We start from the raw sequence: 16,814 nt of genomic DNA on the forward strand, positions 1-16,814 counted from the left end.
TCCAAAGAACACCCGGGACTGATCTCCTTTAGAATGGACTGGTTGGATTTCCTTGTAGTCCAAGGGACTCTCAAGAGTCTTCTCCAACACCACAGTTCAAAAGCATCAACTTTCCTCACAGTCCAACTGTCACATCCATACATGACTACTAGAAAAACCATAGCCTTGACTAGATGGACCTTTGTTGGCAAAGAAATGTCTCTGCTTTTGAATATGCTATCTAGGTGGATCATAACTTTCCTTCCAAGGAGTAAGCGTCTTTTAATTTCATGGCTGCAGTCACCATCTGCAGTGATTTTGGAGCCCCCAAAAATAAAGTCTGACACTGTTTCCACTGTTTCCCCATCTATGTCCCATGAGGTGATGGGACCAGATGCCATCATGATCTTAGTTTTCTGAATGTTGGACTAGAGTAATCTGAATACAGATAATAAAACTAAATGGAATTCAGGAGCAGATTTTAAGGAAAATATGTGTTCTAACCTCAATCGTAAGTCTGCTGTCATCTCCTGAACAACGTTATAATTGCATGGGCACAGTCCAAGGCTTCTGTTTCCTTTGGATTGTGTTCAGAATCCAGCACAGTTCTGGGTGCTCAGTAAGACTGATTGAGATATAGATGCTGTGCCTCTGTGTAAGAGAAAAGCATGAGGTTTGGACATGGGAACACCTTAAATATATATGATTAAGTTTTTTAAAAAGTTATAAAACAGTACATGTAATAAGCATCATGTTTTAATTTTAAAAAAAATAGGGTTTCATGCATTACAAAGGACAAGAATACTCACCACCAAATTGTCATCGGAGATTACATCTGGTCATGGGGTTAAAAGTTTTTTTTTACGTTCAGCTTTATTTTTCAATATTTTCCAGTGAGTATTACTATTGTAATAAGAAAGCAATTTTAATTCACGAAACTCAATTATTACAAATTTTTTAGTATTCTAGCAATGGAAATTATCTGTGATATATGAAAAGGGCAGAGTTAATGCAAAATCTACATATGAAAAATTTGACAGGAAATTCAGCAAAATGAAAATAACTTTTTCAGATTGGTGGTGGTACTCTGGGTATATTTTTTTTATTTTCTGAACTTTCTGTTGTGGGCTTCCCTAGTAGACCAGTGGTAAAGAATCCATCTGCAATGCAGGAGACGTGAGTTCGATCCCTGGATCAGGAAGATCCCCTGGAGAAGGAATACCCACTCTAGTGAATCTTGCCTCTGAAATCCCATGGACAGAGGAACCTGGGAGACTGCAGTCCATGCGGTCACAAAGAGTCAGACACGACTTAGCAAGTAAACAGCAATAACAAACTTTCTGTTAGAGCAGTTTATTATCTTTACAGTTTTAAAAAATCTAGATAAAGATGTTAGGCCCTCTGAAGCGATTCTGCTTACTGCATAGAAAGCTTGGCTTACTCCAGTGGGACAGTGTGAATGGCCTGCATCACAGCCCATGGCACAGGGTTGTATTTATGCTCGGCACTTGGTAAAGTTTATGGAAGCTGGATTATGTTATGAATAACTGGAAATTAAAACTGAAAGGAATGTTAGTGATAATTTAGTACAACTTTTTATTTTATAGCTGAGGATATTGATGTCCAGTGACTAACTTACCCAGTATTTTGCTACTAGTTAGTGGCAAAGCAGTACCGTAATTAGTCTAGTTAACCCTAGGAAGACGTTCCTGCCCCGAAGATCCAGCAGCTGCAGTAGAACCATGGGACACTCCAGCTCTCAAGGTGCACTGAGAGGGAGGCAGATGAGGCTGCATTTGAGGCTGAGGCTCGGCGGGAACATTCGTTCACCGTGGTGGCTGTTCATTATGGCCAGTTACCAGGCCACAGGCTGGTCCCCTCTGTACTCTGGCTGCCGTAGAACTTGCTTGGCAGCTGCTTGTTTAGGTGCAGTATGGTATTTTGGTGTTTCTTTTTCAGCAAACTAAATAAATTGGAGCAGTTGGAAGAACTCAACCTAAGTGGTAACAAGCTTAAAACCATCCCCACGACCATTGCGAACTGCAAAAGGCTGCACACTCTGGTGGCCCACTCCAACCACATTAGTATTTTTCCGGAAATACTGCAGTTGCCTCAGATCCAGGTACTTCTGGGTGCTGTATCCTGGGGTGATGGCTGAAGTGTGACTCCTAAGAAAGCGGCAGTTTGGGATCACAGTATATTTAATTGACTCTTGGAAAGAAATGAAATTCCCTTTGAGGATATAGTAGGAGTTTGAACGTTAGGGAGTTAAGAATTAACTTAATCTCTCCCTTTTCCTTTCAGTTTGTAGACCTAAGTTGCAATGACTTGACCGAAATCCTGATTCCAGAGGCTCTGCCTGCTACTTTACAAGACCTGGACCTGACTGGAAATACAAATCTGGTTCTGGAACACAAGACACTGGACACATTTAGGTAGGAAGACTTCTGATGTTGAATCCACGTGTGCTCTTACTCCCACCAACCTTGTGTGGTTCTTCATAATGACTGTGTAGACCTCAGTTTATTAAAGCTGTAGGATGACTTAGGTCATAAAGCCCCTCGGTTCTCTTCTTTGATCCAGTTTGTGTTGGGTGTTCTGTCCAGCAGTCAAGCTCAGCATCATGGTTGCTGCTCAGCCGTACCCCGGTACCTTTACAGGGGGCTGCATCCCACAGGCTTGCAAACCCTATGCTTGCCCACGACCAAAGAAAGAGCCCAGAGGAGGCAACAGAGACATCATGGTTTAAAGGGTAGGGGGTTCTTACTTGTTTGAACCAAGGTACTAGAGCAACACTCCACCATGTGCAGCAGATGGTGTGCAGGACATGGTAGTATCTACTGCAGAGGGGGAAGTCACGGTTACCTGGGAAATAGCAGAGGAGCACGCCCCCTCACCCCTGCCTTTGATAAACTGTCATAGTAGAGATAGATAGTTCACATCTAAAGATCAGAACAGTCACTAGCTAGGGCTAGGTAAAGTGGTGGGAGGTCAGATGTGGGGTGGGGCGTTATATATGAGTTTATGATTAGGCTCTCTGATTAAGAGGGAAGGTCAGTCAGGTGAGTAGGCTGTGAGTGAGACAGGAATTGGTCAAGCAGGGGAGGTACAGAGAGCAAGAGAACAGCTATCTTGAGTGGTCTGATTGTATAGCAGGCATAGGTAATTTAGGTGGCACAGATTATATTGTGTTACATCTAAGACAGTGCAGAATCACTGTACCAAGACTTCACTGTATCAAAATACTTCAACTAAGTAGACAGTTGGTTGAAACTAGAAATCTTTGTTGTGCTTAGTTTTTCAGTGAAATGAATGGCATCAGTTATTACAAAATTGGCCCGTATGTCTTCCTCCTACCCCTTTTCTTTCTTTCTCTTCCTTCTTGGTCTGTGGGTCTCTCTGGAAATGAGTCTTGGTATGTCAACAGATTATTTTGTAAAAACAAATTATTGTTGGGATAGCTTTTGTAAAGTAGAGATGCATGTAAGGTTTAAACCTCCTTTCCTCTACTTCCCACAGCCATATCACCACCCTGAAAATTGATCAGAAACCTTTGCCAACTACTGATTCTACAGTTACATCAACCTTTTGGAGCCACGGACTGGCTGAGATGGCAGGGCAGAGAAATAAGTGAGTATCATGGCCATGAAGTCTGAGAAAATTCTCCTGACATCTGGGAACAGATATAATGCTGAAAGCTAGGCCATGTTGTTCTCCTGGTTTGACATAAACAAATCACAGAATGTCAACATCAGATAAGATTCCTCTGAGACTGTGATCCGGTAAGACACAACAAGATGTGCACAGAACACTCACATCCCACCTCGTAACTAAGATGGGTGACTGCTCCTTTCTTTATCAATCACAGCTTTGTTCCCATGCTAACCTTCTTTCCCTGTAGTTAAGGTTTGTTGAGATTATCAACCATAGAATAGCCCTGCTTTCTTTTTTTTTTTAACTTTATTAAACATTTTTTTCTCTTATTCAGTTCAGTTCAGTTGCTCAGTTGTGTCTGACTCTTTGTGACCCCATAAATTGCAGCACGCCAGACCTCGCTGTCCATCACCAACTCCCGGAGTTCACTCAAACTCACGTCCCTCGAGTCAGTGATACTATCCAGCCATCTCATCCTCTGTCATCCCCTTCTCCTCCTGCCCCCAATCCCTCCCAGCATCAGAGTCTTTTCCAGTGAGTCAGCTCTTCGCATGAGGTGGCCAAAGTACTGGAGTTTCAGCTTTAGCATCAGTCCTTCCAAAGAACACCCAAGACTGATCTCCTTTAGAATGGACTGGTTGGATCTCCTTGCATTCTAAGGGGCTCTCAAGAGTCTTCTCCAACACTACAGTTCAAAAGCATCAATTCTTTGGCACTCAGCTTTCCTCACAGTCCGACTGTCACATCCATACATGACTACTGGAGAAACGATAGCCTTGACTATATGAACCTTTGTTGGCAAAGAAATGTCTCTGCTTTTGAATATACTGTCTAGGTTGGTCATAACTTTTCTTCCAAGGAGTAAGCGTCTTTTAATTTCATGGCTGCAGTCACCATCTGCAGTGATTTGGGAGCCCCCAAAAATAAAGTCTGACACTGTTTCCACTATTTCCCCATCTATTTCCCATGAAGTGATGGTACCAGATGCCATGATCTTTGTTTTCTGAATGTTAGCTTTAAGCCAACTTTTTCACTCCTCTTTCACTTTCATCAAGAGGCTTTTGAGTTCCTCTTCACTTTCTGCCATAAGGGTGGTGTCATCTGCATATCTGAGGTGATTGATATCTCTCCTGGCAATCTTGATTCCAGCTTGTGCTTCTTCCAACCCAGTGTTTCTCATGATGTACTCTGCATAGAAGTTAAATAAGCAGGGTAACAATATACAGCCTTGACGTACTCCTTTTCCTATTTGGAACCAGTCTGTTGTTCCATGTGCAGTTCTAACTGTTGCTTCCTGACCTGCATATAGGTTTCTCAAGAGGCAGGTCAGGTGCTCTGTTATTCCCATCTCTTCAAGAATTTTCCACAGTTTATTGTGATCCACACAGTCAAAGGCTTTGGCATAGTCAATACAGCAGAGATAGATGTTTTTCTGGAACTCTCTTGCTTTTTCGATGATCCAGCAAATGTTGGCAATTTGATCTCTGGTTCCTCTGCCTTTTCTAAAACCAGCTTGAACATCTGGAAGTTCACGGTTCACGTATTGCTGAAGCCTGGCTTGGAGAATTTTGTGCATTACTTTACTGGCGTGTGAGATGAGTGCAATTGTGTGGTAGTTTGAGCATTCTTTGGCATTGGCTTTCTTTGGGATTGGAATGAAAACTGACCTTTTCCAGTCCTGTGGCCACTGCTGAGTTTTCCAAACTTGCTGGCATATTGAGTGCAGCACTTTCACAGCATCATCTTTCAGGATTTGAAATTTCTCTTATTAATATGTATATTTTAAAATTTTTGGCTGCACCGTGAAGCAGGTCCCCGACTGAGGATCAAACCTGTACTCCCTGCCTTAGAAGGCAGATTCTTAACCACTGGACCAACAGGGAAGTCCCAGAATAGCCCTGCTTTCTGACAGCACCCAATCTAGTATCACCCCCCACTTTGTTAGAGTTTCCCCAAAGTGATCCAGCCAAACCCAAATACTATACTAGGTTTTTTTCCAAATCCTGTACTAGGTTTTTTCCAATACCCACTAATATACTCTTGAGTCCCATGGTGTACTTTCTCTCATTGTTATATGATAAACCCAACTTGTTGAGCTACAGGTGTGTTGTACACTTTGGGGAAGTCTTTGAAGGGTGTCGATAATAGGCCTTTAATACTACTGAGAAAAAACATCTTTCTAGCCTTCTGTAACATTGCAAAGGTAATATGTACTGCTCCTGAATGTGGCTGAATTCCTCCATTTCTTATGACATCAACTCTTTAAGATGTTGCCTACTTATCTTCTGTGTAACCCTTTTTTCATGTATAGATGGAGATTTACCACTATTCTTCTCCACTCAATCAGGGCTGCACCACATGGCGTACAAGATCTTAGTTTTCTGATCAGGGATTAAACCTGTGTTCCTTGTGTTAGAAGTGAGTCCTAACCACAGGACTGCTAGGGAATTCCCTTCCTTTTTTAAAGAAGCTCCCTGGAGAAGAATGCTTTGCCACTGACTTTCTCTGTCTTTCTTCTGTTTCTGTGATAGGTTATGTGTGTCTGCTCTAGCTGTGGATAACTTTGCAGAGGGGGTGGGAGCTGTGTATGGCATGTTTGACGGTGACCGGAACGAGGAGCTCCCTCGCCTTCTCCAGTGCACCATGGCTGATGTGCTTCTGGAAGAGGTGCAGCAGTCAACAAATGACACAGTTTTCATGGCTAATACCTTCTTGGTATCTCACAGGTAAGCAGGTGGGTTGGTCTGGGTCTCAATTATAAGTACAGGAGCAAGGTGAGATCTTGATTTTTGTCTCATGACCGTTCTGTCCATCAGCATGGAACATGGGGACTGTGGCTCTTTAAAGAGCCTGTGGGAGCAGTTTGTTTTCTCAAGGCTGCTGAGAATCTGGAAAGCCCAGACAGCATGTGTTATGTATGTGTTATGTGCATTTGAGGGAAGGAAGGTGGTTAAGCCTCTAGAAGATTCTCCTAAGGGTCAGTGACCTACAGAGGTTAAGCACTCATCAGATTCTTGTTTTTAAAATACTTATTATTGAGGATTTACCAACTAATCTCCTCGCTGATGCTTAAGCCCCTTAAAGGCAAACACCCTATAAACCAAACTGTTGAAAACTCTTTGCGGCTAATAGAGCATCTTGCCCAGCAGGTGGGCTGCTTAAAGCATACGTGCAACTGAGAGAGTGACCCTTTGCATACTCATTGTTCAGATGCGACAGCCTGGAGCCCAAGCTGGTTTCACCTGTCATTATAACACAAAGATGTTGGGAAAGAAGTCTATTTTTCAGTAATAGAATTGAGCCTAGGGACTTGGCAAAATAAAGCATTTGGGAAAGGAAACTCAATTTATGAGGCACTTCCCAAGAGCTGGGCACAGTTCCAAGCATTTTTCATACTGTATCTTTAATTTTCTAAATAAGCCGAGGAGGTGAGTATTTTAATCGGAAAAATTTCTTGGAGCATTAACTTGCTGAAGATCTATAGCCCATAAATGGGAGAGCTGGAATCTGAAACCAGATCTTTCTGATAGCATCTGTTCTGTGCTTAGCATTGTGTACCAAGTGCTGGGGGTTGGGGATAGACACCATGTGCATGGGAGAAATAGAAGGAAAACTATGGGCCTTCTTTTGGGGAACTTACAACCCAAGTAAGTGGTTCAGAGTGTTGTTCTAGGACCAGAAGCCTCAGCATCACCAGAAACTTGCTGGAAGGTAGATTACTGGGCCAGCCCTTTCCCCACTGAATCAGAAACTTAACAAGCACTTCAGGTAATTCTGATTTGCTTCAGTTGGAAGCCACTGAGTTAGGTTATTGCTGATTATGATCAATCAGAAGCAGCAGAGAAAGTTACCTCTTTATTGTCGTCTTTGCCCCCACCCTTTTGGTAAAATTTTTTAGCTAAGAGTAGAAGGCAAAGCTCTCTTCACCATCATCACTTATATCAAGATGGATGAGGGTGAGGTGGGTTCATGGTCAACAGAAAAACGAGGAAGTCTTGGATATGAAGGACTGCTGCTTTCTTGTAAAACTAGCTGTGTTATCATTTTCTTTTCTTTCTAAACAGGAAATTAGGAATGGCTGGCCAGAAACTAGGCTCTTCGGCTCTCCTTTGTTACATCCGTCCTGACACTGCCGATCCAATGAATAGCTTTAGCTTGACTGTGGCTAATGTTGGCACATGCCAAGCAGTCCTGTGTCGAGGTGGGAGGCCAGTGCCACTCTCTAAAGTCTTCAGCCTGGAACAGGATCCAGAGGAGGCTCAGAGGGTGAAGGACCAAAAAGCCATCATAACAGAGGTGAATCTTACTCGCCACCACTCACTTCTGCTCCTCGAATCCAATGAATGCTATTCTACATAGAACAAAGAAAGTCCATTTTCTTCCTATCAAGCCTTGTAAATTGTACTCAATCCAGATAATAGTAACAGAAGAAAATCTAATGAGCAGCTAATGACTAGCAGAAAGAAAGAGCAAAGTAATTAAAAATGAAAAATCCTAAATTGTGGTCTTTAGACTTATACCTAACATGTAAAATAAATGTAAATGTCCTCCTTAGTTAATTTTCATCTGATTTCTTATTCCAAAACAAGAAGAAAAAGTTTTATAGTTTGGGTGATCCCTGTTCTGAAGTGCAAAGTTTCACAGTAGTTTTCCTGTTTATGGCTGAATATATTCTGTTGTTTTTTTTTTTTTAATAAAGAAGCATCAATATTTCTAGTATTTCATAACTCTTCTCCTTTTTCAGAAGTTAGCATAGGACTTTTGCTTTCAAAGAGACTTTAGCAATTACATGTGAACATTGTTTACTGCAAAGCAAAGCAGAATTTTGTTCAGATCTTGTGCCCGTATTTAATTGTTTATTTCTTGACTGTTGAGTTCTTTGTGTATTTTGGATACAAGTCCTTATCAGAAATGTTTTGCAAATATTTTCTCAGTCTGTGGCATGTCTTTCATTCTTTTAGTAGTATCTTTTGCAGAGCAGAAGTTTTTAGTTTAATGAAGTCCCACTTACCAGTTTTCTTCCTCATGGGTCATGCTTTTGGTGTTGTATTTAAAAACTCATTGCCCAACCCAAAGACACCTAGATTTTCTTCTGTGTTGTCTTCTAGAAGTTTTGTCTTTTACATTTAGATCTGTAATTTATTTTGAATTAATTTTTTTTTAGTAAGTGTAGCTTGCTCCATGTCCAGATTTTTTTTTTTTTTGGACATGTAAATGTCCAGTTGTCCCAGCAGCAAATTGCCTTAGCTCCTTGTCAAAGATCAGTGGACTCTTATTTGTGTGGGTCCACTTCTGGGCTGTCCTGTCAGAATTTTACAATAAAGACTGTCTAAAAGATTCCATCTAAGGAAGCACAAAACCAAAAAATTATCCTTCTAATGTGGTTCATGCTATCTGTGAAGATTCTGGAACTATGATCTTAGGAGGGTCTTTTAGTCAGAACAAATGAAAGATAAAAGATAACTTTTTATTTGATTAGTCTATTACATAATTTAATTAATGCTGTTAAGATTTTTCTTAGGGAATCCTAGACAAGTAGGAAACATTTTTATAATTATAGACATGTACTGTTTGTTACCTGCTTAAGCATTGTACTTTCATTGTTTTGTTTAACCTTCACAATAACCCCCATGAAAGAAGTGCTTTTATTTTTATTTCACAGATGAGGAAAATAAAATGATAAATTTTGAGTTTGTGACAAGTTCTGATAAATAAGAGTGCCAGGATTTTCACCCAAAGAATGACTGCAGCTATGAAATTAATATATTGAGGGCTTAGGTGGTTTTGTTTGGTTTTCTATTAAGAAATCAGTATGAAGTATCTGGCAGATGAACATGCCCAGCTTGCAACCAGCGTTATTCCTTTTCCTCTGAGTCTATAATTATATCATTCTTAATATGACCCTTAGAGAGTAGGTAAATTATACCATGGATTCAAACTTTCCTTTTCTAGGCCAAATGACTTCAGGGATTATTCAGTGCTTTAGCTATAAAGATTCTCTTACCCAGTTAATATCTTCAGTCCCAACTCTGCCTTTGTTATTTATTTGGCTGTGCTGGGTCTTAGTTGCAGCATATGGGATCCAGTTACCTGACCAGGGATCGAATCTGGGTCCCCTGGACTGGTAGTGTGGAGTCTTAACCACTGAACCACCAGAAAAATCCCCCAACTCTGCTTTTAAATGAGAAGTCATTTTTAGTGACCTATCTGAGTTTTGGCCCCTGCCAGAATACGAGTGATGGAGAATTAATGATAGTTTTGCTTATTATTTTCCTAACAGATGTGTGTCTCTATTTAAGAACATGCTGAGGCCTATACTTAATGTTAGAGCGAATATCTTTTGAGATGGAGGTGCCTTTTAACCACTTAGTTTTTATTGGTTTTAACTCAGTCCTCTCAACTATTAGTGGTATAATACCCATTTGATATTCTGTCCTTTTGGAATTCTATACATTTATTTTTTGTAAATCCACTTAAAATTACACAGACTCTAGGAGAAAACCATATAACATGTTAACTCTATTCTATTGTAGAGCCCTAAGTGTTGTGATCTGGAAAGATATAAAATTGTGTGTCACTGTTGCTTGTTTCTCAAAGTTTGCATTCTGCTTATCTCTAGGACAACAAAGTGAATGGGGTGACCTGCTGTACCCGGCTTCTGGGCTGTACATACCTCTACCCTTGGATCCTTCCCAAGCCCCACATATCTTCCACTCCACTCACCATTCAGGATGAGCTGCTAATTCTGGGAAACAAAGCATTGTGGGAACACTTGTCATATACAGAAGCAGTCAACGCAGTACGCCATGTGCAAGACCCATTAGCAGCTGCCAAGAAGCTGTGCACATTAGCCCAGAGCTATGGTTGTCAGGACAATGTGGGGGCGATGGTGGTTTATTTGAACATTGGTGAGGAAGGCTGTACTTGTGAAATGAATGGGCTCACGCTCCCAGGTCCTATGGGTTTTGCTTCAACTGCCATCATCAAGGACCCACCCAAGCCGACCACTCCTTCCTCCAGTAGTGGTATTGCCTCTGAGTTCAGTAGCGAGATGTCCACTTCAGAGGTGAGCAGCGAGGTGGGGTCTACTGCTTCTGATGAACATAACACTGTTGGCCTGGATGCTGGCTTGCTTCCGAGGCCAGAGAGGCGATGCAGCCTCCACCCAGCACCTACTTCGGGGGTGTTCCAACGCCAGCCCTCTTGTGCGACTTTCTCGAGTAACCAGTCTGACAATGGCCTGGACAGTGATGATGATCAGCCGGTAGAAGGGGTCATGACAAACGGCAGCAAGGTGGAAGTAGAAGTAGATATCCACTGCTGTCGGGGGAGGGATCTTGAGAACTCGCCTACCCTTCCAGAGAATTCTCCTGCCCCGTGCCCCGAGGACCGTGCTAGAGGATCGTTATTTGGGATCCGAAGACAGAACAGTGTGAACAGTGGCATCCTCCTGCCAGTGAGCAAAGACCGGACGGAGTTACAGAAGTCTCCCTCCACTTCCTGTCTCTATGGAAAGAAGCTCTCCAATGGCTCTATCGTACCCCTGGAAGACAGCCTGAACCTCATTGAGGTGGCCACTGAAGCACCCAAGAAGAAAACCGGCTATTTTGCTGCCCCCACTCAGCTGGAGCCAGAGGACCAGTTTGTCATACCTCATGACCTAGAAGAAGAAGTGAAGGAACAAATGAAACACCACCAGGAAAGCAGGCACGAGCCTGAGCCCAGTGAAGAGGATCGGACCGAGCTCCCGGAGGAGTTTGACACGGCTCTGTAGTCCTCCCCCAGAGGCCATGGCATCGCGCGAGGCTGCGTGGTGTAGGGTAGGGGACCCTGCCGGGGCGTTCTGCCTCTGTATCTCTAAACCACAGATGAGAGGGGGCTGGATCTCAGAGGTGGAAATGGTGAGAGCTGTCAGGGTCTTGCTCTGGATAAGCTAGTCAACACCATCAGTGTTAAGTTTCACATTTAACCTGCATAGGGATCCCCAGGGTTCCTGGGGAGCAGGCAGGCATCACTCTGTATCAGTCCTACCACCTGCCATTAACCCTTTCTCTCCTAGGATAATTTTGAGAATTTGCCTGCCTGGGCAGGAAAGGGACTATTTCTGTGGAGGAATAACTGAAGATTGGTTCCTTTTACTGATTGCTGCTGATGGATCTCTGTGACAGAGAAATCACCTTCTATCTCAACCTGATGGGATGTGATGTGACTAGTCACATGGCTTTTCCTTCTTCTCTACGAGAATACAGCCTATTGAAATGATGTTTATTGGAAATGTAGAACCAATCAAACAGATAATTTATGTTTGTGATGTAATGAGAGCACTTTCCACTGACTGTGAACTTTTTATTTTCAAATCTGCACTCGAGCCAATCTTCTTAGAGGCAGCCTGGATCCTTTGTCCGTAGGCAGGATGATCATCGGGAGTTGGGGCCAGCTGTGAGGGTACGAGAAAGGGCCCTGGGAAATGGACTGTTGGATGTCAGACTGTGAAAGTTCCTGAGAAACAGGGGAGTAGGATCTTCTTTGGGGGATGAAGATGGGGAAGGGGTGAAGAACAAGACTACTTCCCCCAAATCACAAAAAGAGAATAACTGACAAATGCGACACCTGCTAGGAATCTCCCAGAAGATCACAAGAGAGGCATTTGGAGATTGGCTTCTTTGCATAACATGAGGTGGAGCTGGCAGTCAGCCTTCTAGTACGCAGGGCCCAAGGCTGATGCTGCTTCTCACATCCAAGTAACCTTGAGTTACAGCAGATGACTCTGAATAGACTGAGGCTGAATGAGAACAGATGGATGGATGGAGCTTCCAGTTAGACAAGTTCCTTCTCTCATGCTCGAGCCTAGAGATGGTTTTCTAAAACATTAGGAGTGAGTTAAGTTTCAACTTTTAATGGTTAACAGAGTCTTCTGAAAATGCTTATCCACCTCACATGGCTTGACAGTACTGGGCTCAATTTCTGAAAAACTTGATTGAGAAAATCCTAAGCTTACAGAAAACCTGGTTTACTGATTTTTTTTTTTTTTTTGCACATTCCATGTAAGCCTAGCAAAATGCAGTTCCTTCCATATTTCTGTTCCTACAAGTTTTGACATGCTTAATTTTACCCAGTGGGGAATGTGCTTTGAATTTTTAGAATACTTTGACAATTAAAAAGAAAATAGAGTAGAATCATTTTAAATCTGTTTCATGACAAATGAAATGTTAAAGATAGGGTTGCTCTATACATACATATGTTGGGGGTTTTAAGTTTTGCTGAAGCAGTAGTAGAAAACCAGATGACCTCTCCACAGATAGGTATCCTCATCTTCTCAGAGGCCTGTACCCATGTGTATGTGTCAGTGGGGTACACACTCTTGGAAGATTCCATACCAATGAGTGTCTGGTGTTCAGCCTCTCTAAGATATGAATTTGAGTCCCCAGATTGTCAGGAACACTTTTTTCTGTGTCAAATTACTTGTTAGCTACTGAAAAATTGTAGAACTCAGGTCTTGATTTGAAGTGGGGAACATAATATGGTTCATACAAAGTTCAGGTGCTGTAAGAAAGATGGGAACAATAGTGTGTTGCCGCCTTATTTTTTTATGGGAAAATGGGGAGAAATGAAGGAAAAATGAAGGGAAAACCCAAGATGATAGTGATGAAAATTATTTTGGGACGATACCACTTTAATAGTATAGGCTTTTTAAAATTGTCCTTTGTCTGTGAACTGTTTCTTGTCTCTTTGTTTCCCACCCTATGCTAATTGGAACCACTACAAAGCCCAGTTATGCAACTACTTAACTGAAAGTAAATGTATTTATTTGGTAATCAGAAGAACCTTCAAATTCCCAGTGTTCTTTTATGTTTATGTCCCAGGTTTATGTTCAGGAAACATTAGGTTGTATGAAAATCTTTTAATATAGGCTGTACCAAAACTGATTGCTTTTTTTGTAAGTTCCTTTGATTCACTTCCCTCTATAATTGCTATTTGTTAAAACAGAGGATGAAAAGGCCATAGCCCATCACCAAAAATACACAGAACCCTCTTGACCTATGAAGTCATTTACACTTACTGTGTGAGCTGATTAGGTTGTCAGGTGGTGAAAGCCAGTAATCTGTCTCCAGGTGAATGTAATCTGCTTCCCAGGACTTTACCCAGAGGACGCGTTCCCCAGGTGGGCAGAGGCCTGTTGATCTCTAGCCCAGAGGTCCCGGCCTCTGCACGATTCTCAGGTCCCTGTGTATACCTCCCATTTAATGGAGCTGTTTAAAGAGAGTTTCTGAAAGAACATCACTCCTGCTTATGGGAGCAGTCCAGGAGTCCCATGGAAGAAAGGAAACTATACATGTCTTGGCAGCCATGGTATTTTTATTCTTATCCAGATGGATTGGAAATGTATTTGAAAATCTGAATGCTAGTATGTCATAAAGCTACCGTGATACCATAGAGTCATTGAATTATTACTCCTCATTCAAGTGAGGGCTTTCTTATACTACTGTAGAGTGTATGTGCAATAAGTTGATGAATTCATTTTCCTGATGTATAGAAGAACCAACACGAGCAGCTTGGTAATCATTGGGTGCTATTTTAATTGTTTGTAGCGAGTGCTATTTTCTAGGAGATGGAGCCAGTTAGGTTTGGCTGATCTGCTGAATATCAGATGATGCCCTTCTTTCCATGTCAGCTCTCAGCAAAAGCAGGTACTTGGAAGCCACAGGCTCCCCTCCTCTGTCTACTCAATAATCACTAATGAAGAGACCTCCACAGGGAGCACTTGGCTGTTGTCGATAAACATACCAATTATTAAATAGTCTCCAAGCCATTCAGTGATGTCTGCAGCATCACTCTAGAACTGTCTTGTGTCACTTTTTTACTTCCCTCTGGGCGGGGCCTCTCAGACTCCCCGGTTCATGGAGGCAAGTTAATCTTTCTCTCCAGTTAGTGACTTTTGCCCCATAGTTGGGTAAGCACTTTCTAGACTGAGAAAAGCAGCTACAGTAAATCCTGCTCTGTTTCCCTCATTTGGTGATCATTCACACATAAGCTCCTTGTATTCTAAATTTCATGCACTTCTCCCAGACGCTATAGAGTTTTCTCTCACTGTTGCCAGTGGAGGTCATCCAGACAGTGAGTTCATATCTTATGGTTTTGTGCAATCATTGTCGTATTGTAGTCCTAAGACTCATTATAGTGTATTTTTGATATTTTTGAAATGTGTTAAATTTTTTAATTCAATAATATGAGCCAGAGCATGTTGCAGCAAATCTATTGTTTGTAAAAAAATAAAAATAACAATAACAATAATAATAAATAAAATAAAATGGAATATCTTTTTCATGGCTTTGTTTTAAAATGGAATACCTGTTATTTTATAAGTACTTTATTTTAGCATGAAACTGTAATTTTCTCTAACTTGTATGTAGAATTAGTTTCTTAACCAAAAGCACCTTTAGGATTTTTCTGCTTTTTCTTGCTTTAGGGGAAGATAAGTGAAATCACATTCCATGACAAATATGAAGCTATGAGTTAAGGCAAGAATAAGTATTTTTGATCACCTTTTAAGCTGAAATAGCAATAAAGTTTTTTACATTAAGAAATATTATATTCTGACTTGGTTTATATGTTTAAAGAAATCCCAAAGACAAGAAGCATGGTCCTTATTTCCATGCAGGTTATTAGCTGATGAAAGGGAACTCAACTTGTGAATAATCTACAGCTCCTCTTAAACCACAGAGCTACCGACGATACAGTGGAACTAAGTAGATAATCTGGCCATCATGTCTGTCCTTATGGCTTTGGTGTTAGACTTTAAGGCAGTGAGTTTTGGCTCACAATACCTCTGATCTAGGTAAGCCTCTAAATTGTTCCCCTTCCCTCTCCCTATTGGTTGTCTCCCATAATTTCTGGATGTCCAAGCAAGATTAGCTACCTCTCACTCCAAATAAAGGCCCAGTTGAAATAATTTTGCAGGTTTCCTCCTCATTTAGCAGAATTTATGACACTTCTAATGTGCTGGGCCCAATGCCGCCACCTGCTTTCATACCTCAGTTCCATGACACACAAACCCACCTATTCCAGGGTGGCCTAAGTACTTCATGTGACAGTTTACCTGGTACATCACAAGAACACTGGAACATGTTTCAGTGTGTGATCCACGGGGTCTGAGTTTTGCCTCTGCTACTTATAAAAGATTTAACTTTAGGCAAGTTCATCTCCCCAGGCACAGTTTTTTTCTTGATGTTGAATGGAAATAAGAGTCATCAGCTGAGTTAAAATGAGATGATGCCAACAAATACTTCCTTAGCTCAGCACTGGACCTGGCACTGAGCAGTCGTGACAATGAAATGTCAACCATTGGGTGAGCCACTTAAGCCTTCCTGAGCCTTCATTTCATCTGTGAAATGTAAGAAACCTTGACCGACTGACCTGATAAGTGGTAGTAAGGCAAGTTTGGCTAAGGCGTTTTGAATGTGATGGGAGTGTTACTGTAGTGTAATGATGAGAGGAACTGAGTTGGAACAGTGCTGTATAGCTGGGCCTGGGCACCATATGGGGGTCACAGAGGCGGAAATCCTCATTTTCCCGAGCCCCTGACCCAGACGTGGCAAACATCTCAGGACATACTTCAGGGAATAAATCCTACGTGAGAATAGTGTGTGTTCGGAAGTTTTGGTGGGGTTGGGGGGTGCTTGGGGTAGGCAATGGGTTGTTTGATTTTTGCTGCTGTTAAACCTGTCTTACCACTCAGTCAAAACTGCCAGGACTCCAGCCACTGCCTTGGGCTAAGGTGGTGGAGCCGAAGCTTCGTTCTGTGGCATAGGTGTTTGTATTTTAAGGTCACAATGTGGACTTCTAGTTGATTGTTTTCCTCCAAGCTTTACTTTTTGTAAAAGTATAATCTAGATTTTTTTTTTCCCCATTTCTGTACAAGGTTTAGTTTTGATCCTTTGCCTGGGGTAGGTTTTATAAGAATTAAGAGTAGGACGGATTTAACAGGTGAGAGAAAAGACGGTATATTCCAGGGAGAAGAGCAAGCAAACATGCAGGAGTAAAAATGTCCAGCCCGTGTCGGAGGAGATGATGTTGACAGTTGTTTTCATAGTTATTTTGGCATATGTTGAAACAGGCTTATGTTGGCTGATTTCTTACTAACTGTATAGACAGTCTGAGATTTGTCAAATCTTCTGTTTTTA

The 16,814-nt window shown here is 41.7% G+C and overlaps 1 protein-coding gene across 1 annotated transcript in view; it reads left to right on the forward strand.

Annotated features, from left to right (window-relative positions):
- The window catches only part of PHLPP2 (PH domain and leucine rich repeat protein phosphatase 2), a 63,399-nt gene extending 48,457 nt beyond the window's left edge, over positions 1 to 14,942 (forward strand). The window contains exons 14-19 of the mRNA XM_069548949.1: positions 1,939 to 2,101; positions 2,284 to 2,414; positions 3,499 to 3,609; positions 6,165 to 6,359; positions 7,698 to 7,929; positions 10,253 to 14,942. Coding sequence (XP_069405050.1) covers positions 1,939 to 2,101; positions 2,284 to 2,414; positions 3,499 to 3,609; positions 6,165 to 6,359; positions 7,698 to 7,929; positions 10,253 to 11,407 — 1,987 coding nt within the window. The 3' untranslated portion in view covers positions 11,408 to 14,942. The remainder of the gene's footprint in view (positions 1 to 1,938; positions 2,102 to 2,283; positions 2,415 to 3,498; positions 3,610 to 6,164; positions 6,360 to 7,697; positions 7,930 to 10,252) is intronic.
- The last annotated feature ends 1,872 nt before the right edge of the window (positions 14,943 to 16,814 follow it).

This window comes from Ovis canadensis, chromosome 14, assembly GCF_042477335.2.
Source record: "Ovis canadensis isolate MfBH-ARS-UI-01 breed Bighorn chromosome 14, ARS-UI_OviCan_v2, whole genome shotgun sequence".
Classification (NCBI taxonomy): domain Eukaryota; kingdom Metazoa; phylum Chordata; class Mammalia; order Artiodactyla; family Bovidae; genus Ovis; species Ovis canadensis.